General features: G+C 43.6%; 1 protein-coding gene and 1 long non-coding RNA gene across 4 annotated transcripts in view; one reads left to right on the top strand and one right to left on the bottom strand.

Moving 5' to 3' along the window:
* The window catches only part of LOC309339369, a 555,996-nt gene that overhangs the window by 487,591 nt on the left and 40,795 nt on the right, over window positions 1-27,610 (bottom strand). The gene's annotated exons all lie outside the window — the stretch shown is intronic.
* The window catches only part of LAMA4 (laminin subunit alpha 4), a 78,779-nt gene that overhangs the window by 13,046 nt on the left and 38,123 nt on the right, over window positions 1-27,610 (top strand). Inside the window, 7 exon segments of the mRNA XM_081857569.1 lie at window positions 10,993-11,094; window positions 12,921-13,045; window positions 16,103-16,183; window positions 17,287-17,501; window positions 20,472-20,567; window positions 22,686-22,837; window positions 25,270-25,380. Coding sequence (XP_081713695.1) covers window positions 10,993-11,094; window positions 12,921-13,045; window positions 16,103-16,183; window positions 17,287-17,501; window positions 20,472-20,567; window positions 22,686-22,837; window positions 25,270-25,380 — 882 coding nt within the window.

Raw genomic sequence — 27,610 nt, 5'->3', positions numbered from 1 at the left:
CTTGAAATTTATGCCACAAGATGAAGAAATATCAGAACAGTTGGGAGTAGTTATTATAGCTCTTGTTGTTTTGCAAACTGTTTCCCATCAATCTCCTGAAGAACTGAGTCTTTGTGTTTGTGTTTGCAAAACTGCACTTCTGGACTCAGTGTACTGGTTGGAATTTGAGACAGCTGCTACAAGATGTGATGGTATTTTGAAATGGTGCAGCATCCATGAGAATAACAAGAAAGGCACACAACACAAACAATTCATATCCTATAAGAGATGCTAAGAAGTCTCCATTTTTTCTTTTGTACAAATAGCGTTTGATGCTGTCCAGAGCATGAACTTTGTAGTTAGTTAGTCCTTTCTAACCAATAGTTTGGGGTCAATGCCATACCAAGATAACTCTGGAACTTTCATTTAATTTGGCACATTGAGGATTATATGATGACCTCACAAGCACCATCTTCCCAGTGGTGGGAGAAGCCCCAAAATGAAATAAGCAGGAATGATGGTATGGTGGGGTGGGGGGTATGAAGCCACCCTCCCAACAGTGGCATCAGTGTTGCTTACTGAGACATTGCAGCAACGTTGGGGCTCGGTGGGCACACTGATAGATGCTCCAATCTGGTGCTCCCACCAGTGGGTACCCACACAGGCCTCTCCTCCCTCCCCCCACACACTGTGCCAGTTGTTCCTGATAATAAGGACATAGTTCCAGTCCATTGTCTTAAATCTAGCCATGTAATTCGACCTTCAGAGCATCCTCCATGATGTGAAAGATCTAGAGACCAGTAGAAAAAAGATTCATTGTCTTTGTGGACAATCAAGTTCAGGTCACTGAACTTCAGTACAACAAATGTGTCAATGATTATATGAAAAATCTGACTGAAGTCTTCATGGGTGGTACCAAGACTGATGTATTACTGCATGTCCCTGGTGGTAAAGTAATGCAGCCAGTTCCTTCCAGGTCCCTAATACTACAGTTGCCTCGTAAGTATGCTCTACTAAGTGTTGTAGTTAGTGAGCTTCTGTAGTGACCTTCTTGTGCTGTTACATGCATTTCTTTTCTTGCATGTATTTTTAACTTTCAAAATGAAATTTCATGGTAAAAATTGGTGGTTACCAAAGTATGGTGTGGCAAAACTGCCCAAATCATGTATGCTGTAGTTTAAGAACTTACGTATATGTGTCCTCCAGAAAGAAAGAAACAAGGTTATCTGTATTTCCCCAGCGGAAGGTGCCAAAGCCTCTGGAATATTGTAGCAATGAAGAACCTCAAGAAGAAACTCTATGAGAGCAAGGTATCATAAGGCTGCTTACATGTTACACTGAACACAGGTACAAGCGTCTCCACAGATGTACATTTAAAGAGTGTACAGCTCAACTATCATGTACCCTATATACTCCCTGATTGTGAAGAACTGTACAAGTGTACAGGTGAACTATCTATGTACACAAATTGTGCACTCATTGAATGTGATGTGTGTATATATCTTTCTATATATCGCTTTAGTCATCTCGCAGTGATGTGCCAGTAACCTGTTTGATATACTTTGTTAAGCACTGCTGATGTTGTAGTTTAAAGATGAAACGCGTTCTTTGTGGCTGCAAATCTCATTTCTGGGCATGGAAGTTCAAGCAGAATGAATGAATGAATGAATTTCACGAAAGTTATTCCACAATCAAAGTTAAACAGTCCCATAAAACTTTTGTTGATGGGATTAGTTGTCTAGTTTAGACCAGGTGTTGTGGTATGGAATAAAGAACAGAAAATCATGTTTAAGAAGTGAAGCCCCTTTGTATATCATGGCAAAAGCAGAAATTGAGAAACAGAACACCAGAAACATCTTGAGGAAGAAGGTAGACAATGTATCAGGAAATGCTTTGCTCCCCACATTTTAGAACCCTGATTTTCCATGGATACAAACAGCTCCCTGCTTCCACATGTTGAAAGGTAACACAAATTGAGCAGAGGGGATGCAGAGCTAGCATGCTCATCCCCACTGACTACTAACAGCAACAACTGAAGAGGCTTTAAGTTGTTACGTTATCTGGTTATCATTTAATTGCTGCTGGAATTGGGTGTGGGTGTAATTTAAGATTTTTAATTCCAGTATTGTTCACAGAATGGGCTTTATTCCAGCCTCCAGATCTGGATATAATTAGTACATCCCTTGTACTACGCACTCCACTGTCTCTCAAGACAGATGGATGCCAACAAAAATGTACTGAAGGCACAAATTTCTTACATGTGCTGCTGTATTATTATCATTTTAAATATGATGTATCAATAAATTGTGGCTGGCACGGGGAGCCGCACAAGGGTGCTCCTCTGCTGCTCTAACATGAAGTGGACATAATGGGTGGGGAAGGCCTGAGCTGAGAACTGAATTTAGAACTGCTTGCACTGACCTTACCATAAAGTGAGCATTTTATCACTTATTATACAATGCAATGTAAGAGAGCCGATGTTCAAAATCTTTTTCACAGAACAAAAGGGGATGGGAGGAATTTTTTCCCCCTTTGCCTTTGGGAAGGAAATGTGCTTGGCTTATGATTTGTTTGAAAGAACCAAAAGAAAAAGTATCTTAATAAGCTAGTCATGTTACCATAAAAGTAGATATGCAGAGGAAAAAGCTTTTCTTTCCATTACACAGAGTCTTCCTTTTCCAACAAAATAGAAAGCAGCTGCTATGTCTTATTCCTTTGAATCCATTTAGTCATTTAGAGTTCTGAGCTTTATTTGACTCAAAATGGAGAGAATTTCTTTCGGGGCGGAATTAGAATGTAGAAACTTTGTGGTGCATTCATATGGGGTCTTCCAATGATAGCAAAGTTTCCCTCTGTGAAGTGCTTGATCTTGCCTCACCAACTGCAAGACATTTGTGTGCATGTGGATAAGGATTACGTGCCATTGGCTCTATGGTGGTCATGTTCATTCTTTACCAATGTGGTGTTGTCCAGGTGCTGTTAAACTACGACTCCTGTCATCCTTGGCTATTGTTCATGCTGGCTGGGACTGGTGGGATATGGAGTTGAACAAGATCTGGACATTAGCTACTCCTGCAGTAATGACTTACCTGAAAATGATATTTTGTTCCCTTCCATCATTGTACCAAAAGGTAACTGAAGCATATACCCTGAGCCTGTTTTTCATTTTAATAACCTAATTATTACATGGGTTAAATGCTTACAAAGAGCTCAGAGTAGCTTTCATAAGGTCCTTGGGCAGCTTCCCAAGCTAGATTTTATTAGTTTCAACAGTAGAACTGGATGAGATGCATTCCAATTTTTAAAAGCAATTTCTAACAGCAATTTAATAGCATAAGAACATAAGGAAAGCCCTGTTGGATCAGGCAAAAGTCCCATCTAGTCCAGTATCCTGTTCTCACAGTGGCCAACCAGATGTTCCTAGGAAGCAGGAGCTGTTGTACAGTAGTGCTGTCCCTACTTGCAGTTCCCAGAAGCTGATATTCAGTGGAAATTAAATTACTAGAATTAAAGAAGGTTCTATTTGGGCAACCACAGTCAGCCACCAGCATGCATCTCTATAATATAACATGATGTACCATTTCATAGAATCATAGAATCATAGAGTTGGAAGAGACCACAAGGGCCATCGAGTCCAACCCCCTGCCAAGCAGGAAACACCATCAGAGCACTCCTGACATATGGTTGTCGAGCCTCTGCTTAAAGACCTCCAAAGAAGGAGACTCCACCACACTCCTTGGCAGCAAATTCCACTGTCAAACAGCTCTTACTGTCAGGAAGTTCTTCCTAATGTTTAGGTGGAATCTTCTTTCTTGTAGTTTGGATCCATTGCTCCGTGTCCACTTCTCTGGAGCTGCAGAAAACAACCTTTCTCCCTCCTCTATGTGACATCCTTTTATATATCAAGAACCTTGGCTCAGATGTATTCATCCCACAGGAAAAAATACTACCAAACTATGTGCTCATGGTGGTGATTTGCTTACCCTTTGTTCAGTGATAAAACAGTAGGACCAAGGAATCTGTTCTTTGAACTTTCTACTCTGTGATCTGTCCTGAAGAGGAGGAGCATGCTGGCAGAATTTATAGGAAGGAGATGCAATTGGTTTCATACATTTCATATATGTTCCATACATTAGTTCATATATTTTGCTAGAGACTGTAGCCCAAACAGAAAATATAGTTTGTATAAAGTTAATGCAAAGCCATGCCCTGCATAACTGAAGTCCTATGGAAGCTGCTCTTCCAGGGTTCCACTCAGTGTGGCCCTAGTAGGATTAGACTGGAGGCAAACATGTTAGAGCAAGTGATGGCAAGGCTATGTCCCATGCCAGCCCGTCCCACAGCTTTCTGCTATAGCTTCCATGGCCAATGACAAATTTTACAGCTTGAGCAATACTGCTTTTAAGCAGCGTCTTTTGGGACTCTTCACTTTAGATCAAGAGGCTGAGACAGGGATTCAGATCTGACAACAGGTTTGTTTGACTTGAAGCGACACATATAATGTTTGTAGACATACTGTATATAAGGGCTCAGTACCTCACAAACAAAATGTGCTTTTTATTGTCAGTTTGAGAATATCATCTATTTTAGTGGCTAGTTTCTCCCGGGTTTCTCCATCCTCCACCAGTTGCGGACTGTGGGCCTGGGGGGAGGGGTGGCATTATTAATCCGGGAAGATTGTCCTTTCAGGGCTCTACCATTGCCATCAATCCTTGGCATTGAATGTGTTGGCCTAGTGTGGGGCTCCGAGGAGAGCTTGGCTGTCTGGCTGGTGTACCGGCCACCTAGCGCACCAGCAGCCACCCTGTCAGGCCTATTGGAGGCGGTGGCTGGCTGGGCCTTGGAGTTCCCTAACCTATTGGTATGCTGATGCCACACCCTCCTCACAGGCTCTGGACCTGGTGTCTTCCATGGCGACACTAGGGCTCTCCCAGTTTGTTTCGGGCCCCACACATCAAGCAGGCCACACGCTGGATTTGATCTTTGGTGTAGGTATAGATGTGATCATGTCTCCTTCAATGAAGGTGCATTGGTCTGATCACTAAGCTCTGAAAGCCAGGATTGACTTTCCACCCCCACCCTGCTTAGGTGGCGAGCCAATTTGGGCTCGCCCGCAGAGGCTGATGGACCCTGATAGATTCCGCCAAGCCTTGCGGGACCTTGCTCCCCCTGGCGACTCATTGACTGAGCTTGTTGAGGGCTGGAATATCCAGCTCCTAGCAGCCATTGATGAGATTGCACCTAAGCGCCCTCTGCGACCACGCAGAAACCGGGCTCCCTGGTTTACCGAGGAGCTCCGGAAAATGAAGCGGGACCTCAGACGGCTAGAGCGAGTATGGCGGGGTGCCCGTGATGGAGCCTCAAGAACATCTTATAGGGCTTTTATGAAAACCTACGAGATGGCGTGAAGGCTGCTAAGAAGTCCTACTTCTCGGCCTCCATTGCATCTGCTAGCTCTCACCCTGCGCATTTAGTATAATCAGGTCTTTAACGTCCCTTGAGGGACAGCCAAATTTAAATAACAATTTGACACACAGCTGTGAGGCATTTGCGAGCTTTTTTGCGGAGAAGGTCTTGTTGCTCCGCCATGACCTCCCTGCCAATTTGGATACAATAAAGGAACTGGAGGCCCCTCGACTGTCCTCGGGTCCAGTATTGGACCACTTCGACCAGATATCCCCAGCCGATGTGGACAGACTCCTCCGAGCTGGAAAGCCCACCACCTGTCCTCTCGACCCGTGCCCATCTTGGCTGATTAGAGCGTGTCCAGACGAGGTGCGGGCCCTCATGGGGGATATCATCAATTTGTCCCTTGGCACGGGGACATTCCCAGGGGAACTGAAGGAGGCAGTGGTGCGCCCGCTCTTAAAGAAAACATCATTAGATCCTTTAGATCTATCCAATTACCGCCCGGTTTCGAATCTTCCGTTCCTGGGTAAGGTGATTGAGAGAGTGGTTGCTGAACAGCTTGGTGGGTTTCTGGATGAAACATCGGCTCTGGATCCATTCCAGTCCGGCTTCCGCGCTGGTCATGGGACCGAGACGGCTCTGGTTGCCCTAACAGATGATCTTCGTAGACAGCTAGATCGAGGTGGGTCGGGGCTGCTGATTCTTCTAGATCTGTCAGCAGCTTTCGACATGGTCAATCACGAACTTCTGGACCACCGCCTTGCCGACGTGGGGATCCAGGGCACAGTCCTTCAATGGCTGCGCTCGTTTCTCTCTGGTCGGGGACAGAGGGTGGCGCTCGGGGGGGAATTGTCATCGCGCCACTCCTTGGTGTGTGGAGTGCCTCAGGGTGCGATTCTCTCCCCGATGCTTTTTAACATCTTTATGCGCCCCCTCGCCCAGCTTGTCTGGAGTTTTGGGCTGGGTTGCCATCAGTATGCCGATGACACCCAACTCTATATGTTGATGGATGGCCATCCTGACTCAGCCCCAGACACACTGACTAGATGTTTGGAAGCTGTGGCTGGATGGTTACATGGGAGCCGGTTGAAGCTAAATCCTTCGAAGACAAAGGTCCTGTGGCTAGGACGGGACGATATGGGATTGGGGGGGCAACTCCCATCTCTTGCGGGGGCGCAATTAGTGCCAGCACCGTCCGTTAAGAGTTTGGGTGTAATCTTTGACACCTCCCTTTCCATAGAGGCGCAGATTGCAGCTGTAACAAAGGCGGCATTTTTCCATCTCCGCCAAGCTAAGCAGTTGGCTCCTTACCTCTCTCGCCCTGACCTAGCCACTGTGATCCACGCGACGGTCACCTCCAGACTGGATTATTGTAACTCGCTCTATGTGGGGCTGCCCTTGAGACTGACCCAGAAACTCCAGCGGGTGCAGAATGCTGCAGCGAGACTCCTTACGGGGTTGTGCTGGACCTGGGGGAAAGGTACCGTGAGCGTAGTCTGAGTCCACACGAAGAGGGGCGAGGTCCGAGGCGGAGAGCCGGGCGGGGAACAGGAACGCTGGAACAGGAGGCCGAGCAGGGTACAGGAACACCGGATGGTCAGGAACAGGAGGCCGAGCAGGGAACAGGAGCACCGGATGGTCAGGAACAGGAGGCCAAGCAGGGATCAGGAACACAGGAAGGTCCAAAGCCAACAACGACGTTGCTCCCGCAACCTGGGACCGGGCTGACTGGGCTTTTATCCTCTTCTAAGGCCAGGGGCGGTCCCGGCCCCCAGGAGCCCCGCCTCCTCTGGCCTTAAGGCGAGCACTCCTCCTGGGAGCAACCAGTTCCCTTCGCCTCTCTGCCCTAAGCCTCTGCAGATCAGGAGAGGCCAAAGGGTTACTGGGCCCTGGAGGAGGCTCACCTGTAGCCACTGAGTCCTCAAGCCCCTCTGGGGCCTGAAGGGTTTCACCTGGGGCCAGCTCCTGGTGCTCTGCCACAGGTGCAGGCTCTTCAGCATCTAGGCCTTGCCCCAGTTCAGCCGGCCCTGGAGGCGGGGACTCCTGTGCAGGCTGGGATTCCTCTGGTTCATCCTCTGAATCGGAATCCCAGGCCATCACAGGGGTCTTCGCTGCGAGATCATATTCACCCGGTGCTATACCAGCTGCACTGGCTCCCGGTGGAGTACAGGATCAGGTTTAAGCTGCTGGTTTTAACCTTTAAAGCCCTATACGGCCTAGGACCCTCGTACCTACGGGACCGCCTCTCCTGGTATGCCCCACAGAGAAACTTACGGTCCTCAAATAAAAACATCTTGAAGGTCCCAGGCCACAGAGAAGTTAGGCTGGCCTCAACTAGAGCCAGGGCTTTTTTGGCTGTGGCTCCGATCTGGTGGAACACTCTGTCACAAGAGACTAGGGCCCTGCGGGACTTGACATCTTTCCGCAGGGCCTGCAAGACAGAGCTGTTCCACCAGGCCTTTGGCCAGGGCACAGCCTGACTCCCTCCCTCGGCAATCTTCGCGGAGCTCTGGCCCAATGATTGCCAGTGGCTTGAATTAATTAATTAATTAATTTTATAATGAGTGATTTTAGAGTGTTGTTTGTGCTGTACTTTTGTACTGTTTTATTGTTGTTAGCCGCCCTGAGCCCGGCTTCGGCTGGGGAGGGCGGGATATAAATAAAAAAAATTATTATTATTATTATTAGTTCTGAGCACTATGTGATTTTATTATGCATATCAGCTCAGAGGTACCGGTAATCCCACTGAACTGAATGGAGCCATTCAAGCCCAGGATAAAACACAGTACTGCCAGAGCACTCAACCCTTCCTCTGGATGTGTGTTGGAACTTCTGTAAGTTAGACCCACCTTTCATTTTGGGTGCAACAAGCAAAGGGTAAACAAAAACAGCACTACTGCAATCAGTTGATGTTGTCAGGTAGTATGGTTGGGGTAGAAGTTCAATTCACTTCACATTTAAAGGCAAACTTACCTTTCTGGTAGTATATATAATTTGCATATCTAGTAATTCTTTGGGACTTTTCTCACGATGCTTAAGTAGATCTGAACTGAAGTTTCTCAGACTACATTCTCCTGAGAAAATGTTTGAATTTTTTCTCTTTTTTTCTACTCCCCGCTCCCCAAAAAAGGTTGCTTTGCATTTCCCCCCCTCCAAGTATTTTCCACCATTTTTAAAAAATTGTGATGGCTGCCATTTTCTTCCCACAGTGCCCCAGAATGAGGCCAAATCACTTGCTGCTGCAAAAAAATAATAAATAAATAAAGGCAAGAAGCCATAGGAAAGAAAGAAAGAAGCTATGCTACTGCCACTTGTAATGGGGAATCTGATAGGGCAGGGATAGTCAGTGTGGTGATGTCTAGATGCTATTGAACTTCAACTCCCATCAGTCCCAGCCCATGTAGCCAATGATCAGGGATGATGGGCATCACATTGGCTACCCCTTTGTTAGGCCATACGGCACTGTTAATCCTTTGTCACACTTTACTTTTCTTTAAAAAAAAGAACAACTTTCCAGCTCACACACATCCTGTTTTGGGCTGGTTTGGTTTGTTTCTGCTTTGACCATGACACTTCCTTTCCTTTTTATATCATGTTTTGTTATCTCTACGCTGACAGCTTTACGCTATGCCATTAATACTGGCTAATGCAGGATAAAGAAGCTAAAAGGGAAGAGGAAGTAATATCACTTATTGTCTGATTTAGGCATAGCAAAATGCCCAAAGGAAGACAACAATCATTGCTTTGGCATTATGGGACTGCAGATGTATTCTGTCTTTGCAGGTGTCAAAACAACTTAAAATATGTTTCTGGGATTAGTAAAACAACTGTTGAATAAACATGCTTTCTCATTTGTAGACTGGAAAAAGAATCCCAACCCCCCGGGCTTGAACCGACCTCCAGAGCCAATAAGTGTTTTAATCCTAAAGAAACAATTGAAATACAGGCTTGATATTTCAGCCCACCAACTGTTTTCAAAGTTCAGATACAGGCCAGGGAATAGAGAGGTGGGTTAATTGTTGTCCATGCAATGAAGAAAGCCAAGGGCAGTTTGCCAGATTGATTCCTTTCCAGACCTGCATACACACACCAGTCAGTTCTTTTATGCACCAAGGAACATTAAGTAAGGCAAATAATTCGGCCAGCCAGATGCTCTGATGATGAGCTTTTTTAGTACTAGAGGCGTAATGGAACATCACTGGTTTGTCTCAAGAAATAAAGACAAAGATAATGACAATAGCAGCCTCAGAGAACGATAGCATTCTGGACCTGATGTTCAGAACTCAATGAGCTTCAACAGAACTCTTCTGCTTTCATCCATTGCAAGGAAAAAGCCATGCTCCTTGTGGTCAGTAGTCAACACAACATCAAGAGCAGGTCTGGGGAATCTGTGGCCCTCCATATATTGTTGGACTACTGCTCCCATCATCCATGGCCATCACACATCCTGACTAGGACTAATGGGAATTAGACTCTGTACACATTACCAGCTTAAATGGCAACAGGGTGGTTCTTTTTCTCAATTTCAATTAAAGCTTGTTTGGAGTGGGGGTGATGATCAAAGTATAGTATTCTATAAGAAATGGCAGGATAGATATGGATTGTGGTTCACGTTCTGTGTATACTGCTTCCCAAACCAGCAACCGGAGCACAATAGATGCAGAGTAAACAGGAGTGTGTACACAGCCTAAACCTACAATAACATCTGGAAGACCACATGCTCCCCATTCCTGATATACAAAGAGAGAGAAAGAGAGCTGATAATTTGTGTGTATTATCCTAAACTGCTCTATGCCTGTATTCATGGGTTTTATTGGTTATCACATAATGTCACCGCCCAACCCCTGAAGTCAGTTCTTCCCCTTCCCCTGATATTTTCCTTCACAATCTGCTAAACTATAAACGTCATCTGAAAGCTATTATTAATGGATACAAATAGCCTACATTCAGATTAGCTCTGCACCCCTGGCTTGTCACTTTCCATATCTTCTCCCATTGTATCCTTATTTACATGATACTGAATCTGAAGGCCTGTTAATCTTCTCACTAAGTGGTCACGGAAGTACAAAAATGTCTATTATCTGAAGCTCTGTTATCTGAAATGTCCAGTAATAAAGGTCTACTAGAGGCCTGGCTGGTAAAATCCAGGGCACACCCTACCTCATTTCTTTCACTTGTAAACCTCCTCACAAGTCTCTTCTTCTCTGCCCTCCCCTCAACACCAGCTCAACCATCTGTTCCTCCTTCACCCATCTCTGCAGCTTAGTGATAAGAGCATCTGCTTTGTGTGTAGAAGGTCCCAAGTTCAATCCAGAGCATCTCCAAGTAGGCTGGGGAATATCTGCTCCCTGAAACCTTGGAGTGCCACTGTCAGCCAGTGTAGACAATAATAAGCTAGATGGACCAATGCTCTCACTCAATATAAAGCTGCTTCCTATGTGTTTATGTTGTTGGCCTGCCTTGTAGTTCCTATAGCCAAAGGGTTACAAAAATGCAAGGTTGTTTTAGCAACAAAAGCAACACACACTCCAAAACCCTTAATAACCTGTGTAAAACCTCAATCATGTATGCGTACTGAATGTTTTTCTTGTATTTGTGTTGCAGAGATGCCAGGAAGGGTTTTTCCGAACTTACTCAGGAGACTGCAGCCCATGTGAGTGCAACAACAATGCATACAAGTGCCTTGATGGATCTGGCGTTTGTCTGGTAAGTAGCCTTTTCTGGTTACTTGCAGCACAATCCTAGCCATGTCTACTTAGAATTAAGACCTACTGAATGCAGTGACGCTTAGTCCCAGGTAAGTGGATGCATATTTCGTCAAAAGTAATAATGAATGGTATCTGGACTGAAAAGGCAGATCATTAACAGGCCTTCCTCAGTTCTTGATAAAACCTTGTTCTTGCTCTCTGCCTGAGGCTGAACAAATAGAGCTGGTGAAGTGAGACAGGTGGGACTCTAGCCTCGTCCCTCCCCCTCTCCAATGCAGCAACCCACTACATTGGAATGCCAAGAGAGCAATAGAAGCTACCTCAGTGGCTGCTACTGATCACACCTGAAGAAAACAGGCTAGCTTAGGGAATGGCAGGCAGGCATTCTCCAATACATTGTCACTGCTTCCCACTCTCCGGTTTCTGGTGCCTGAGGCAGTTGCTTTGCTCTACTTAATGATTCTCACAGATAATTGAGCTTTGTCACAGGAGTTTTGTCACTGTACTGCCTTTAGCAGCAATAGGTACAGGTGTCAAACAGCTATTAGTTGGAAGGCTTGAACATGACACTCAGGGAACATTTGTGGCATGGATATGTATTACAGTAGCAAACATATAAAATTCTGCCCTGCGCTTTCAAATGACTAAAATGCAAAGTGATGTATAAAGTCTCTACAAACTGCAAATAAGTTCTTAAAAAACAAAAATACTAAAAGCTTTCACTAAAGGTAAAGGACCCCTGGATGGCTAAGTTCAGTCAAAGGTGACTATGGGGTGTGGCGCTCATCTTGCTTTTCAGGCCAAGGGAGCCAGCGTTTGTCCACAGACAGCTTTCTGCATCATGTGGCCAGCAAGACTAAACCACTACTGCTGCACAGAGGATCGTGAGAAGTGCCAGAGCTCATGGAAACGCCATTTACCTTCCCACTGCAGCAGTACCTAATTATCTACTTGCACTGGGATGCTTTCAAACTGCTAGGTTGGCAGAAGCTGGGAAAGAGCAACGGGAGCTCACCCCGTGGCACAGATTCGAACTGCAAACCTTCCACTTGGCAAGCCCAAGAGGCTCAGTTGTTTAGACCACAGCACTACCCACATTCCCTTATCACTAAACCATGTTACTTTGCTGAAATTAGAGTGTTTTAAAAAGATCATTTTCTTCTCTTTCATTTTCTGAAGGCTGCAACAATGTTATGCACCACTCTGTTAAGAATAATGAATATGCAAATCCTTAATAAAGTGAATAACACCAACCTTTCAATCACTGCTAACCTGCAGTTTTCACTGAGACTCCCTTTCAGTCATTATTTTACAAAGAAGGACCAGACTTCTCATACCAGTATGCATCCTCTTTGAAATGTAATAATTATTGTAGGTTCACCGGAATACACATCAGTGACCAGTCTTGAATGAGGAGGTATCAATAAAAGGGATCATTTATTTTGAGTATATCCAGCCATGGACAATTCTGAATGCTAACAACTTCTTTTACTGTAGGAGATACAAAAGTTGTACAGAGTGAGTCAGAACTGCCTCCAGATATATGCCCCCAGAGATAGCCTTGCTCTTGTAGGCTGTTTTGTCAAAAAATTCTCTGGAAGTCTAGCATTACTGTTCAAAAGATCTCCATTGGCACTGCACTGCCAATTCCAAGCCCTTTCAGTTTACTCGGTTGATTCCTGGAAGGTTTTGGTAAAGGGCAGAAGGTCTTCTCATTCTGCTTGCCAAGGACGTTTATTTTAATGCTTTCTGCTAGGCATGAATTCAAAGTTCCTTCCTTTGCTGTTCACAAGTGTCCTCCTCCTTCTTTCTATTTAATTGCAGGATTGTCAAAGAAACACAACTGGAGACCACTGTGAACAATGTCCAGATGGCTACCTGGGAGATGTCATCAGAGGAGCACCCAGCTTCTGCCAACCTTGCCCTTGTCCCTTGCCACTGGTTGCCAAGTATGCTCAATTGATTTATGTTATTGGTTCCAGCAGCTGTTCTGCCTTCTGCTAAGTCATCTTATGGCCAGATTCCATGAGACTTTCTAAGGGAAGGGAGAAATGACAAAAGAACAAGTAATTTTGACCTATTTGCTTTTACTGTCAGCTTCGGAAAATGCAATAGCTTTTCCTTTTATTATTATTATTATTACTTCTCCAGTCACGCCGGCAGTTCCAACAAGCACACAAAGAAGTACAATGCATTTGATTATCTCCGAATCCCCTTTTCTTTTTAAACTTTGAACTATGTGATGGCTTGTACATTGACATTGCTGATAGATAGGTGATCAGATGCACAGCTTTGACATGTCTAATCCCTCCAGCTGGTGGGCACCATTTTGAGCCCCGTTGAGATATGACATTACCTCTTTAGTAGAATTTAGTAGATTCAGTCCTCACCTTCTCCAATGAAAGAGCTTGTGCAGAAGGGATAAGAAAGATCCCTGCATAAGTCATTGGATTGCTGCTACCTATCAGAGTAGGCAATTCTGTATCAGATGGACCAGTGTTCTAGTGACCTAAAATAAAGCACCCCTGCTTATCATAGGTATATGTTACTTACAGCAAATCTCCGTAATTAGAGCATGGGCATAGCATAATGCATGAATTCACCAAAAGCAGTGGAAGATACATAAAGCTGTGTGCATGAATGGCAGAATCTATGTAGTCTCTGAATGGTTAATATGCACATTTGCTGGTAATTCTGGGCAATTCTATTGCTTTAATACATTCATATCCACTTATCACTGTTTTATATTATTGTGCAGTATGGCTGGTTATGCAGATACTCCATAAAATTAGCCTTTCTGTGCAATGGTAAGGCCTGTCCCTGACCTTCACACATTCACTACATTGTGTGTACCACCCATTGGGAGTCTTGCAAAATACAAGGTTCCGCAAACAGTAACAACATTTATTACAGTGGTGAAGCTGCTTTTCAGCAATATATCAAGTCTAGCACATCAGAAGCCCTTGGTCTTTATGTGGCATGCCAATGCACATAAGGCTGCCTACAGCAAGCTCTTGATAAATCCTTGTTCCTGCCTCCTGCCTGGAGCTGAAAAAACAGAGGATTTGTCAGCTCGGCACAGACGGATGAGGAATTGCATGCAAATGGATGCCGCACACACAATTCTCTTCTGCAGTGTAGCTGTTGGGGCTACACGCTTGTACATCAGCTGACTGTGGCAGAGTTCTGGATGCAGTCCTTCACGGAGGTTACGTCTATCAGTGGGTATGGCTCGTGGTGGCTGTCTTCTACCTTCACCTAGGAAACTGGGGCAATTGGCAGGCCCCCAGCTGGCCCCAGCCCACCGGCCAGTGTGCCAGGCAATCTCCAGTCCTTGGTGCAGCATCAGCGACCCGAGCTTCAGAAGCTAGGGCACGCTACTCAGCAGAGTAAACGCTATGCAACAGAAGTGGCAGGAGAAGTTGTGTGAGCATATTTACAAGCAGTTTATTCAGCATACAGCAGGACAAAAGGAAAACATGTCCAATCTCCTTCGTGTCCAAGCAATACGGCAAAAGCTATACACAAATAGAAGTTCCCAGCAAGCTGTGCTGGAGTGTAAACAGACATGTGACATACAATAATTCCACACATCTGTTCTTAAGGTGGAACGGAATATCCCAACAGGAGGCAGCTGCTGGGAGTGCTTAGAGTGTTGTTGTGCTCAGGTCTTTTTTCAGGCTTCCCGGTAAAAACAGGATGCTAAACAAGATAGACCACTGGCCTGATCCAGTAGGCTTGTTTTATGTCCCCCTGTAATCCCATCCCAGAAAACGGTGGATTTTCCATTTTTTAGAAGGGACCTGTATGCTGAGCTACAACTGCTCCACGTGTTCTGTTTCATCAGAGCTTAATGACTTCTCTTCAGAACAAGAACTTTCTCTGATAGTAAGAAGTTTAGCAAAACACCCATTGCTGTCTGCCATTACAAAGGCTAGGATTTCAGACTTATTAAAAAGAATTATCTTGAACTTGTAATTAAAAAAGAGAGAGCCTAGTTCTCCGGTCAATTAACTGGGTTTGTAAAGGGTTAAATGATTATAATGATTTATTTCCCTTTCTTCATCCCTTCGAGGGAAATGGCAAGGGAAATGGAAGCAGAATCAGATTTCATACTTTGAAAGTGTGAGAGGAGATAGGGCTTGCTCTTCTGTTTGCAACAAAGGAACGAGCCCCATGAATAACATGCCAATGGGTTTACGAAGTCTGACAAATACTGTATCAAAAGCTCTAAGATGGCAGATTCATTATATACGCAGTTGTTCTTGGGATTCATCTCTGTGGATTTTATTTCAATATTTTTGTCTGGCCAAACGATTTCCATCCATATCTGATATCCTGGGAACTTGTGGAAGAGTTCTCATTAAAAAGAGCTATCATTTGTTTGGAACAACTGGATACCAGCTGCTCCAAACCCTTGCAAATGTGCTTAGGTTTTTTATTCGCTTGGAATTGCAAGACCACTTTATTATTATTATTATTATTATTATTATTATTATTATTATTATTGCTTTTTTTGTAATGAAACCTCCTTTTAAAGGCTCAGGAATACTTTTGGCCTGTTACTGTGTCCCAAAGAGCAGTTTCTTAAGAAATTAACCCATTCATGGGGAAAATATCTAAAGCTCTGTTGGGATGGTGTCACTGAAATGTTACAGAAGGAAGTGTATGAGTATTGTTTTTCACAAAAATTGCAAACTGAAAACCTCAAATCTCACTGATGCTATAAATGTCTCCAAACAAGGCAAATAAATGCACTCATTTTAACTCTGGAGAATAATTTCATAGAAAAGCAGATGAAAAAACTGAATGTAAGCCAGAATCCTTGATGCTTTTTTTCATTTGTAAGGGAAACAATACACAGACCACATTCTTTCCTTGCCTTCTGATGATTGACTGATCACAACAGTTCTTTTAAAAAAACACACACAAAACCCACTCCAAAATATTTTAGTGGATGGTGGCATAACCCATAATCTCTGATTTTTTTATTTATGTATGCTTAGCTTTGCAGTTTCCTGTTACAGAAAAAATGGAGTGGTACGCTGTATGTGCAAAGAAAATTATGCAGGGCCAAACTGTGAAAGGTAAGTATGTTTTCAGGTGCAAATGTTAAGGATTATGAACCTTTGTGTCATTTATCTTGACAATATACATTTGGTTTTACAGATACAGATTTTATATTCCCTCCCTGCTTTAAATGGGCAAAGAAAGTCTTTCTTCTGTCAGTGACAGTGACAGACCTGCTTGGATTGGGAATGATGAAAGCTGGCTGTCATCTGAGAACTTGTCAGATCTGGAAAAACAGTGCTTCATTTAGCAAGAAACTCCCCACAACTCATGCAGCTACCCAAATTATCCAGAAATATGAATGAATATGGGAGTGCAAACTGGGAACTCAGGAATTATCTTTCCTCCAGGGCTTAAAATTCTTCTTTGGTTTAAATTTTGAATCAAAGAACACATCAAAATATCTTGATCCAGCATTGGGTGATGCAGAATTCCTGTTGTGGAAGGGCCTAATACCTTAAGGCATACAGACTCACCCACTCTGGAGGTCCCAGTTTGTAGTCCTTTGGCTCAAAGGTCCCCATGTTGACAGGTTCAAGACACACCAGCTCAGGGCAAGGCATTATATTGGGTTAGTATCTATCCCCCCTTCACTGCCTGTACATCTACATGGTGGGCACAATCACATGCACTAACCAGTGTTTGTTCAACTTCAGAGTGAGATTTGTGCCACTTGTGCTCTAATCTTTGTTAATCCATCTTGCTTCATAGCCCATAACTCCCCAGAAAACCAACAAGCCCAGTGGGCTCAACAGAGGACGCACGAGGCAATTGTGTCTACTGCCCATCTCATCTTGCCATTCCACAGTAAGATGCGAGGATTGTCCGCTTTTTCCACTGGAAAAAAACCCGAGCATTCAGGAACCTATCCAGTTCCATCAGTCTCTAGGGGTGGACCATCTGGACAGGTCCAGAATCCCTGCAGGGGAGAATGGCCACCAATCCAAAATTTACCAGATCATGATCAGACCATGACAATTGGGTGCACAGCACTTCCCTATCTTCAGACCGCCCTTCACCTTACATTGATTTTGTTGACTTGACCACAGAGAATGCCCCCAAGCAAAAGAGTTAACAAGACATTGCCATTAATCATTGCTGAATTTGTGTTTCCTTCCAGGTGTGCTCCAGGTTACTATGGAAATCCCTTGGTGATTGGCAGTTCCTGTAAAAAATGTGACTGCAGTGGCAATTCTGATCCTAACCTGATCTTTGAGGATTGTGATGAAGTGACAGGCCAGTGTCGCAACTGCATGCACAACACTACAGGGTTCAACTGTGAACTATGTGCTCCTGGTTATTATGGGGATGCCAGAAATGCTAAAATATGCACAGGTATTTGCTATATTCATATTAAGCCCATTCATTGGTTTGGGGCCAGAGATATTTCTGTTATTGCCAGTCTGCTTTTTGCGTGTTTATAGAAAGGAAGTTGGCTAATGCTGCTGTGACTGAACGGAAAATTATTCTCCTCAATCTCTTGGCAGCTTTCAGTACTATCAGCTATGGTATCCTTCCAGAATGGTTGTCTGAGGTTCTGTTAACAGGGGTTTCCTCAGATTGAATGGATGGAGTGCAACCTATTCTAGATGGATTTGTGCCATGTCACACCCTGAAGAAACAGGTGCAGAGTTGGCGAGTGCTTCTGGATCCCTTACTGTCCTTGGAGGTACCTCTGGGTTGCAGAGTGCCTTCTGTCACTTGTGGATGGTAGCCGAGCTGTGACTTTTATCTGGATGTGGATAGCCTTGCTGTAGTTACACACTGTGGGGCTGCCTCTGAAGATGGCTCGGAAATTGCAGCTATTGCAGAACTCAGGAGTCCAGTCACTGATTTGAGCAGCCCAAGCGAGACAGACCATGGATTCTGGCTTAACTGTATTGGTTACCAGTTGATTTACATGTCCTATAAAGCCTTGTATTGTTTTTGACCCCAACACTTTCCCCCATATGAACCTACTTGGACTCTAAGACCATCATCAGAGGGTCTGCAGAGGGTGATAATGCAAGAGTGGCCCCATGCAGTGGCTGCCCATTGCCTGGGAATGCTCTCCCCAAGGAGGCTTGCCTGGCTCCAACACTGGTTTAATTTTAGGCCTGTTCTTAGTGTTCACCTTTTAGCTGGATGGGAAAGGATATTGGTATTGATTTTTGGTCCATGTACATTTTAGTATGGTTTTATTGCTTTTGTCCATTTTATTGTATATTTATCTTGTAAATCACTTTGAGGATTTTTTAATGGATGTATTTAATTAACACTACTGCTGTTATTACAGTCATACCTTGGAAGTTGAATGGAATCCGTTCCGGAAGTCCGTTCAACTTCCAAAACATTTGGAAACCAAAGTGTGGCTTCTGATTGGCTCCTGCAGCCAATTGGAAGCCCTGGAAGCCCCGTCGGACATTCCGCTTCCAAAAAAAGTTCAAAAAACGGAACACTCACTTCTGGGTTTCGATAATTCGGGAGCCAAAACATATGAGTACCAAGGCGTTTGACAACCAATGTACAACTGTACTACTAATAATAATAACTATGTCATTATTTATGCCTTTTTAAGATCCAAGCAAAACCTGCCTATGGGTAAAGAGGGGGCAAACTAGATTGGGGTAGCCCTCCCAAACCCCACAAGTTGTTTGTAGGTTTTTGTTTTTTTAATAAAAAAAAGCACTAGGTCTAATGGGTGACATGGGTGGCGCTGTGGTCTAAACCACTGAACTCTTGGACTTGCCGATCGGAAGGTCGGCGGTTCGAATCCCCGCAATGGGTTGAGCTCCCTTTGCTCGGTCCCAGCTCCTGCCAAACTAGCAGTTCAAAAGCACGCCAAAAAGTGCAAGGTACCACTCTGGCAGGAAGGTAAACAGTGTTTCTATGCGCTGCACTGGTTTCAGTGTTCCGTTGCACCAAAAGTGGCTTAGTCATGCTGGCCACATGACCCGGAAAAACTGTCTGTGACCAAACGCCAGCTCCCTCGGCCAATAGAGCAAGATTAGCATGCAACACCAGAGTCGTCTAAGACTGGACTTAACTGTCAGAGGTCCTTTACCTTTACCTTTAGGTCTAGTGACTTACAAGGTCTAATGACACATCTAGGCTGGCCCTAACAATGCCTTTGGAAAACTTAAAAGAATGGCACAGAGGAAAAATCTTCCTATGTTATTTACTCCCACATCTAATACTTAGAGACCTGTAGCCTTGGAGGTTTCATTTTGGTGTTGTAGCTAATAACCAGTGAAATTCCAATCACTGCTTTGGAGCTACTTTCAGTAGAGGCTTCTTTTCCATTTTTGCCACATTAGCTGCCCCACTTTTTGTGCCATTGCAACTAAGGCAGACTAATATGCTCACATTGCTAACCATAAAAGGCTTCTGTCTGCTTTTCAGTGTTTCATTAGCCATGCAATGTATACATTACATGTCTTTAAAACAAACTACCCCTGGGAACAAAGCTAATTTTAGAAGCCATAATAAGATAAAATGGCCAGAAGGTTTTAACGTACTCTGAAAATGCAAACTTTAGAAGAGCACAGAATTTCTAAGTGGTAGGTGACATACTGTGGTTCTTAATCTCTGCAGTAATAAATAACAATTCAAGCAGTGAGAGATTTAAAGGACTGTTATTTTACTTCAGTCATGTATAGCAGTAATATGTGCAATTGTAACAGAAAACATACAGTTACAGATAAGACATACAGTTACATACAGAGACATTCCATTTAAAATCTGCCTCCACCTTCTCTGTTGTAGGTCATTAGGACTGTGCTTTATCATTTTATCACTCAAATGTGATAAAGAAATGCTAAATGGCATTGTTATTACACGGCAAAACACCTTTGGAATTCTGGTTTTAAATTTATTCCTCATAAGTAATGTATTTAATGTTACTTAGTTACTTTGAATAGAAATTGTTCAGCTGCTGCCTGTAGCAGTTTGAATTTTTTAACCGTTCAGTTTTTTTATGAGCAAACAAAAGCATGTCAGTTTGGCAGTGATCAAAATATCACATGGGGGCAGTAGCTATGCATGAGAGGCTGAGAACCGGAAAGAGCTCCCAGGAAATGAGACAAAGAGGCTAAGAGGCAGGAGTCTCAGAGAAAAGATGGCTGAAGGAACTGTGTCAAGCTATGGAAATACTGATAAAGGGGATTCCATGTGAATGGTAGATGAAGACAATGTAAATTCAAGGAAAGGGTCAGAAGGGGTGGGGAACCAAGAAGGGGCTAAGAAGAGAAGTTAAGTATTTGGTTGTAGGTTTCCAGTTTTAAACAATTACTATAAAATTCTTTCTCTCTCTCTCTCCTTTCCTAGCATGCAATTGCAGAGGAGGACCTTGTGACCGTCGAACAGGGCAATGCCTAGCAGAACCTCCAATGTCTCCTCCAGTCACAGATTGCCCAGTAATCAGTAAGAATAGCAATTATATGAAACATTGGCTGCACTGTCAAAGTCCTCCAGCTTCCCCCTTTCCAGAGCATCTTTATCTTGAAGGACATACGTTGAGGGTTATGGTGTGATTATGTGATTATGCTTATTTTCCTCTGTCCCTGTCCCCCACCCTAAAGAAAAAGATTATGCTAGTGATGCTAGTGACCAGTACTGAGGCAGCCATGAAAACATATCTGAAATAATGTTCAGTAGCAGTGTGGGAGAAAGAGCCAAGACAGCAAATTACTTGGGCCTGTGGTAGATGAATTTAATACTTATCCCAGCCCATTATTTACCATGTGGCACACATTAGTCCTACCCTCCAATCATGTGGCTACTCATTTTGAGGCTGGTCATTCTGAAAAAGGCAGGAAGCTTCTCTGTCCAGAAAAAGTCCTGACAGGCCAAATACAGCCTCTTGTATCAAGGATATCAGGAAAGGAGTCAAGAAAAAAGCAGGCCTTCTAAACACAATGATTTTTATTTTGCTTCATATGCTTCATATAAAACTAATAATAATAATAATAATAATAATAATAATAATAATAATAATAGCAGCAGCATATCTGCAATAACCTTCACTTGTTAGCCACTGCACTGACTTTGAACCGCAGTGCTCCCCAGCATACAAAACACAGTTCATTGTGGTTATACTGTCTGCCCTTAACTCTAAAAACAAAGACTTGATTCAGTGATATGATGACACAGTTGCTTCTAATGGCCGTGCTGTTTAGAACGAAACATGTAATAATTGGTGGGGTGAGGGATTCCAGAGTAATTTGTAATTTGGAAACCCGTTTCATACATTATCTGGCGCCTTTGTGCGGAAGTGGAGCATTGTGTTCTCCACATGTCCTGTTGGACAGGGGATACCAAGCTCTTGGAGGGAGGCACAGATTTGGATGCAGCAGGCCCTGCACTGAATTCCTGGATCAGTGGCAGCAGCTGCTGCCACAACCCCACTGTACCCCTTTGCCGTGTTTGGTATCTTCTGTTTGGTCATATCAACAAGGCTACACTACATCTTAATATCTTTGAGGCCAGTGACGTCAGAGCAAAATACTATTGCTTAGGCTACAGCAGGGAATAGACTGTCTAAGCATCACTGAGGCCAAATAAAAAAATAGGCACAGGGTTTAATTTGAGCTCTAACCCAGAACCTTTCTTTTTTTCAGTGCCAGGGTTCAGCCTTGGAACACATGTGTGCAGTAATGAAGCAGAGTTTGCATTTGTGTGTGTGAAATTCCCTTTTTAATAATGCCCACCGCTAATATATTTTGGAGTAAAGAACAGTAATTCAGGCAGAGCAACCCTATTTTTGTCAGAATGCCAACATCAGTGAAACAAAGACTGCTGGAGTTTCAGACTGCATTTAGAAGGCTCCTAAGGTTGAACCCCTCAGAGAAGGAAACCGAAAACATCTTTTTTCTTCAGGCAAGCCCATACAGGGGACATAGTATGGTGCCCTTCATCAGAGTCTGTATGGCTTCTGAGCAACTCTGAACCTGGCACTTCTTTTAGAAATTAAGTCCTGAATATGTCTTTAGCTAGGGGGCGCAGGGGATGCAGCTTTTTCTACATATTTTTATGGCTTTTTTTTTAAAAAAATACATTTTTCACAAAATTACATACAGACATATTCTGTATAACATGACATGATATAAAAAGTCTGTCTATGAAATCACTCCTTAATAGCTAAAATTGTTTCTTTTGTAGAATACCTGCTTAGGGGTTAAGCCATTTTTCTCTTCTTGCCTGGTATAGTGGACAGTTTCTATATTATGCTAAATCTTGATATTTATTTGGATATAGTTGTGAGAACATGGCAGATTACAATGGGTACTGCCTTTGTAAATGCAAAACAATATTGCTATATGGGATTACAAGTTAGGAGATTTTCAATAATGAATTGGTTATCCTTATTTGTAGCTTTTCTCTCATCCTCTTCACACTGTCTTTCTAATTTCAATTTTATCTTCACAACTGGGAAAGCTAATAGAAACTTCCTTTTTCCAAGAGAAATCAGTGGATTTCAAGATTCCAGCAGAAATGTATTCCCCATTCAACTTCCCATATTTCATTTCATTTCATTGCCAGGTTGTGACAAATGCATTTGGGATTTGACTGATGATATTGGCTTGGCAGTTCGGTCCATTGACGAAAGCAAAGCTACCCTGCAGAGCATTTCCACTGGGGTTGCTGTTCACAGACACTTGAATGACCTCAACTCCACTACTTATGTGCTGAAGGTACCAGTTATACCTTATTTGGTTGTGTCTCTGCTTTTCCTTCAGCATTAACATGCTGCAGAAAGGTCAGAGTCAAAGTAGATGTGGTGCAGTTAAAAACAACCATAGAGGGACACCTCAAATCAAGACTGAGGAAGGAAGTTAATCCTTTCAATTGCTGGCATGTTCCTGTTTTAAATTGCCATTCCCTGAAGCTATGGCTGCCCTGTCTAGGGACAGGGGTGCAGGGAAAGACCCTCCAAGTGTCCCTATTTTCCAGGGACAGTCTGGTTTTACAGGTGACCCAGTTTCTGATTTGATCACAGAATGTCCTGCTTTTCCTTAGGATGTCCCTATTTCCATCAGAAAAATGTTGGAGGGTATGGAGTTATGCCACCCTTGAGCCATCTGAAGGCAGCTCTGTACAGGGAAGTTTTTTTAATGTTTTATTATGTTTATATATATGTTGGAAGCTGCTCAGAGTGGCTGGAGCAACCCAGTCAGATGGACAGGATATCAGTAGTAAAATGATTATTATGGAATAGGATGTCCCTATTTTCACCAGAGAAATGTTGGAGGGTATGCAGGGATACAGATATAAATATGGGTAAGGGCTGTGCACCCTGATTGAAATGCATCTAAGGTCTGAGTCTTGTTCTCAGATGCATGCCCATCACTCTGTGCCTCAGGCCGAGCCCACCCATGAGGCAGAAGCTCCTGAGGCAGCAGTGCCATGAACACCCTGCCTGTCTTGCAACCTCTGCCAGTGGCAGAGAAGTGGCACTGGAAATCAGTGCTGATGCCAGTGCTGCTTGTCCACTGCCGGCAGAGGTAGTGGGGCAGCGCTTCCCATTCACCACAGGCGGCAAAATGAGACGTGCTGGCCCTGCCATGCCAGCAACATGATACTTTACACATGTGAACAGGCCATCCCAGATGTATCACCACTCTTTTTCTGTGCAGTCAGTTCTCACATTCTGCTTTCGGTCATGAAGTGTTTGAATAATTAAGTGTTATAAACTCAGATGGTAGCCATGTGCATGAGTGAATTGGTCTGTGTGGTGTAGTGGTTGGAGACAGCTGAGGTATGTTAATCCCCATTTAACCATGATACTCAGTGGGCTAACTTTTGTCAGGTATTCTCTTTTAGCATAACCTGATTTGCTGAATTATTGTGAGAGTAAAAGTAAGGGAAATACAATATATGCCCACTTAGAGTGCCCCCTTGGGGGAAATGTGGGATAGAATGTTACTATAGAGCAGCATAGGCTGCTGTAGTACTCTGCAAAGAGAAAGAAGACAAGATGAATTGGAACTAAGAACATAGGAGCTGACAGGATCAGGCCAACGGCCCATCTCGTCCAGCTTGCTTTTGTCGTAGTGGCCAAACAGTTATCTGTGGGAAACATGCAAGCAGCACCTGAGCACAACAGCACTTTCCTCACCTGTGTTTTCCAGCAACTGGTATTTGAAAGCATTACCTGCTGCAGTCCCTTTGAGGAAAAAAGTAGAACAAGTTGGTGGGGAAAAAACTGTAAATGAGAGAGAGGAATTACCTCCCTTAGATATATAGAAGAGGTTCATAAGCAAGATGGTAGGTGCGTGTGAAGGTTGGCTCTCGCCACATCCTTCTCACTCTAGCACTCAGCCAGACCATGCATATCTGTGGGCCTTGACCAAGGCTGAAAGGTGTTCTTATTATCTCCTGAATGGTCTATTGCCTTTTGGTGCTTTCCAGAGCCATTTTCTATCACAGCAGGAAGACCGTTGTTTTCCCTCACATCTAAGAACAGAAAAAGGGGCAGTGAACCTAAAGTATAAGAAGCTATACAGTTTACTGATCAATTTTTTTAAAAAAAATCCTGTAACCCAATGGTAAGAATAGCAAGTTCAAATTCATGCTTAAATTGGGGGGTTATGTTCTGTTTGTGTGCTGCTCCCCGCAGCAGACAAGAGCAGTGCACATGCAAAAGGTAGCAACGCATTGAACTTTAGTAACTCTGTACCCATGCTCCCATACCCCATAACAACAAAAAGCGTCAGGCCCCCTGGCCACTTTGCACTGGGATGGTATGCAGAGTGGCATGTACGGTATGGAAAGAACAAATAAGTCCAGACCAGGAATGTGAATCCTCCCTCAGACAATAGGACAAATTCCTTGGGAATCTATGCAATTGTCCTCAATGGACATTTTTAATAAAGCACTAAACAAACATCTGTCAGTGACGATTTAGAGCTAGTAACTCCAGCCTCACTGCAGTAGGTCAGCCTAGCTGTCCCATGAGGTCCTTCCAGCACTGTGATCCTATGACATTCACTAAATACTTCATCAGTATGCTATTTTGATGATGCTCATTAAAAAAATTGAGGAGATTGGCTTTCACCTGTACTGAATGAAGATGCTTCATTAAAAACAACTCAACCAACCCTTGTGTTTTGTTTTGCTTTATTAGGAAGAATTGTCAGAAAAGGATAACCATTCTCTACTGATGAAGAGCCAGATTGATAATGCTACGATTGAAATGACAGAGCTGCTGAAGGAAATCGACGCACTTGATGAAAAGGTTTGCTTGCCATTTTGTGGTTTCATTTCCTTTGATGAAAAGGCCTGTTATAAAGCTTGTTAATTCTATGGAAGTTATTGTGAACTTCATTGGGTAGTAAGGTGGATTAATGCTACATGTATAGATAGACCTGAGGGACAAGGGTTAACAAATTCCACAGGGGCAGCCATATTCATCTCTTACAGCAAAAAAGGCAGAATCCTGTGGCATCTTAAAAGGTAAAAGGACCCCTGACCATTAGGTCCAGTCGTGACCGACTCTGGGGTTGCGGCGCTCATCTCGCTTTATTGGCCGAGGGAGCCGGCGTACAGCTTCTGGGTCATGTGGCCAGCATGACTAAGCTGCTTCTGGCGAACCAGAACAGCACACGGAAAGGCTGTTTACCTTCCCGCCGGAGCGTTACCTATTTATCTACTTGCACTGGTGTGCTTTCAAACTTCTAGGTGGGCAGGAGCAGGGACCGAGCAACGGGAGGTCACCCCGTAGCGGGGATTCGAACTGCCAACCTTCTGATCAGCAAGTCCTAGGCTCTGTGGTTTAACCCACAGCGCCACCCGCGTCTTAAGATCTCACAAATTTTATTATGGCATAAGCTTTCATGGAACCCATTTACATCAGATGCATTGAGTGTGATCCTCAGTAATCAGGTATTTTTAACATATTTTTTTTAGTTTCAGACACAAAAAATATACAACATAAAACCACACTGTATTCAGAACTCAAAAACATGAGTCCTTGCCCCAGCATCCAATGACCCTCCCTCACCCCTTCCCCAGAGAGCTTCATGTCATCAGCAGATCAAAAGCATATTCCTAGTACTTGGTTAACAGCAGGAACAGACAAGTAATCAGGCATTTACACATGAATGTAAATGGGAAAACTGTTCAGGTTGTGGTTATGTGTCAACTGGATGCAGAAAATACAGTCTGTGACAATTGTGTTTTTTCACATTTATGATCAAATAGGTCGCATGAGATGCAGATACAGAGCTAGTTATTTCCACTAGAGATCTCTGACCATTCCCCCTTTTTCTTGTGTAAATGGGGATGAAGCATTTCTGATTGAAAACCGTGAAAGGAACATTTTGGGAATGGGTAGAAAATTTCCTATTGCTGCCGGGGCATCAAAGAGTATTTGATGATTCCCACACTGGTACAATCTACCCTTATGAGTCCTAGGAGCTCAATGAATTACTAAAGAATTATTTAATTTGGCATAACACAAAACACATTTTTTTATTTTTTTAAAAATGTGTGTTCATGGGGAGGCGATGAGGGAGGGGAGAAATGTTCACATGAAGAAAAAAGTTTGGCATAATAGTATGGGTTTGTCCCCAAAACCTACATAAAATATATCTTAATGTGGGTCTCCATTTATGAGGGGCCAAGCTTCAGTTGCAGAACATCAGATGTGGTGAACTGGTGGCTCTGCAGATGTTGTTGAACTCCAAGTCCCATCAGCCCCAACCAGCATGGTCAATGATCACCTGAAGGGCCACATTACATGCATAAGGTCCCAGTTTCAACGCCTGACATGATCAGTTAAAAAGTTTTGATGGACTCCTGTTTGAACCCTGGAAATTTGCTGCCCCTCAGGCTAGGACAGAGCTAGGTGAACCAGTAGCATAAGGCAAGTAGCATAAGGTGAACCTGACATAAGGCAGCTTCCTCCACATCCTGCTTGTCTGTTATTCACTTGGTGCTCCTTTTTCCCCCTAATGGAAATATGGCATGCCTACTTCAAATTCTAATTTAAACTGATTACAGTAATCAAGATAAATGACATTCAGTTGCTTTTCTTTCTCTTTTGGATATTTCAAGCTATGGGTGCTGTGCATGGAAGTTTTCGTAGCATTTCCATTAGCACAATAATATACTTCAAAGTCTTCCCCGAGCTTGTCAATTATCAGCAGTAATCGTTTACACAGTAAGTAGCAGGTGCTTAAATAAGGATCATAATTTTCTGGTAGGGATGAGCTAATCAGGCATCTTTTGTGGATCACGAAGGGTCAGTATGAGTGGAATTATATTTGTGGTGCAAAAGGCACAACAGTACAGCTCCTACTTGGAGCATCAGGAATGTTTTGATATGTAGTCTAGTAACATATGAAGGGTCACAAGTTCCCCAATCCTGTTGTACTTGTTAGATCACATCAGAAGTTCTCAATCATATAATCTCTGTGTTGGAACTGAAGAACCACCCCACTCAAGGACTGCATACTCTTGGTCAA

Source organism: Podarcis erhardii (assembly GCF_964252035.2).
Source record: "Podarcis erhardii genome assembly, chromosome: 3".
Taxonomy (NCBI): domain Eukaryota; kingdom Metazoa; phylum Chordata; class Lepidosauria; order Squamata; family Lacertidae; genus Podarcis; species Podarcis erhardii.
Note: the sequence above shows the minus strand (reverse complement) of the source record. Positions and strands in the feature narration are given on the sequence as shown.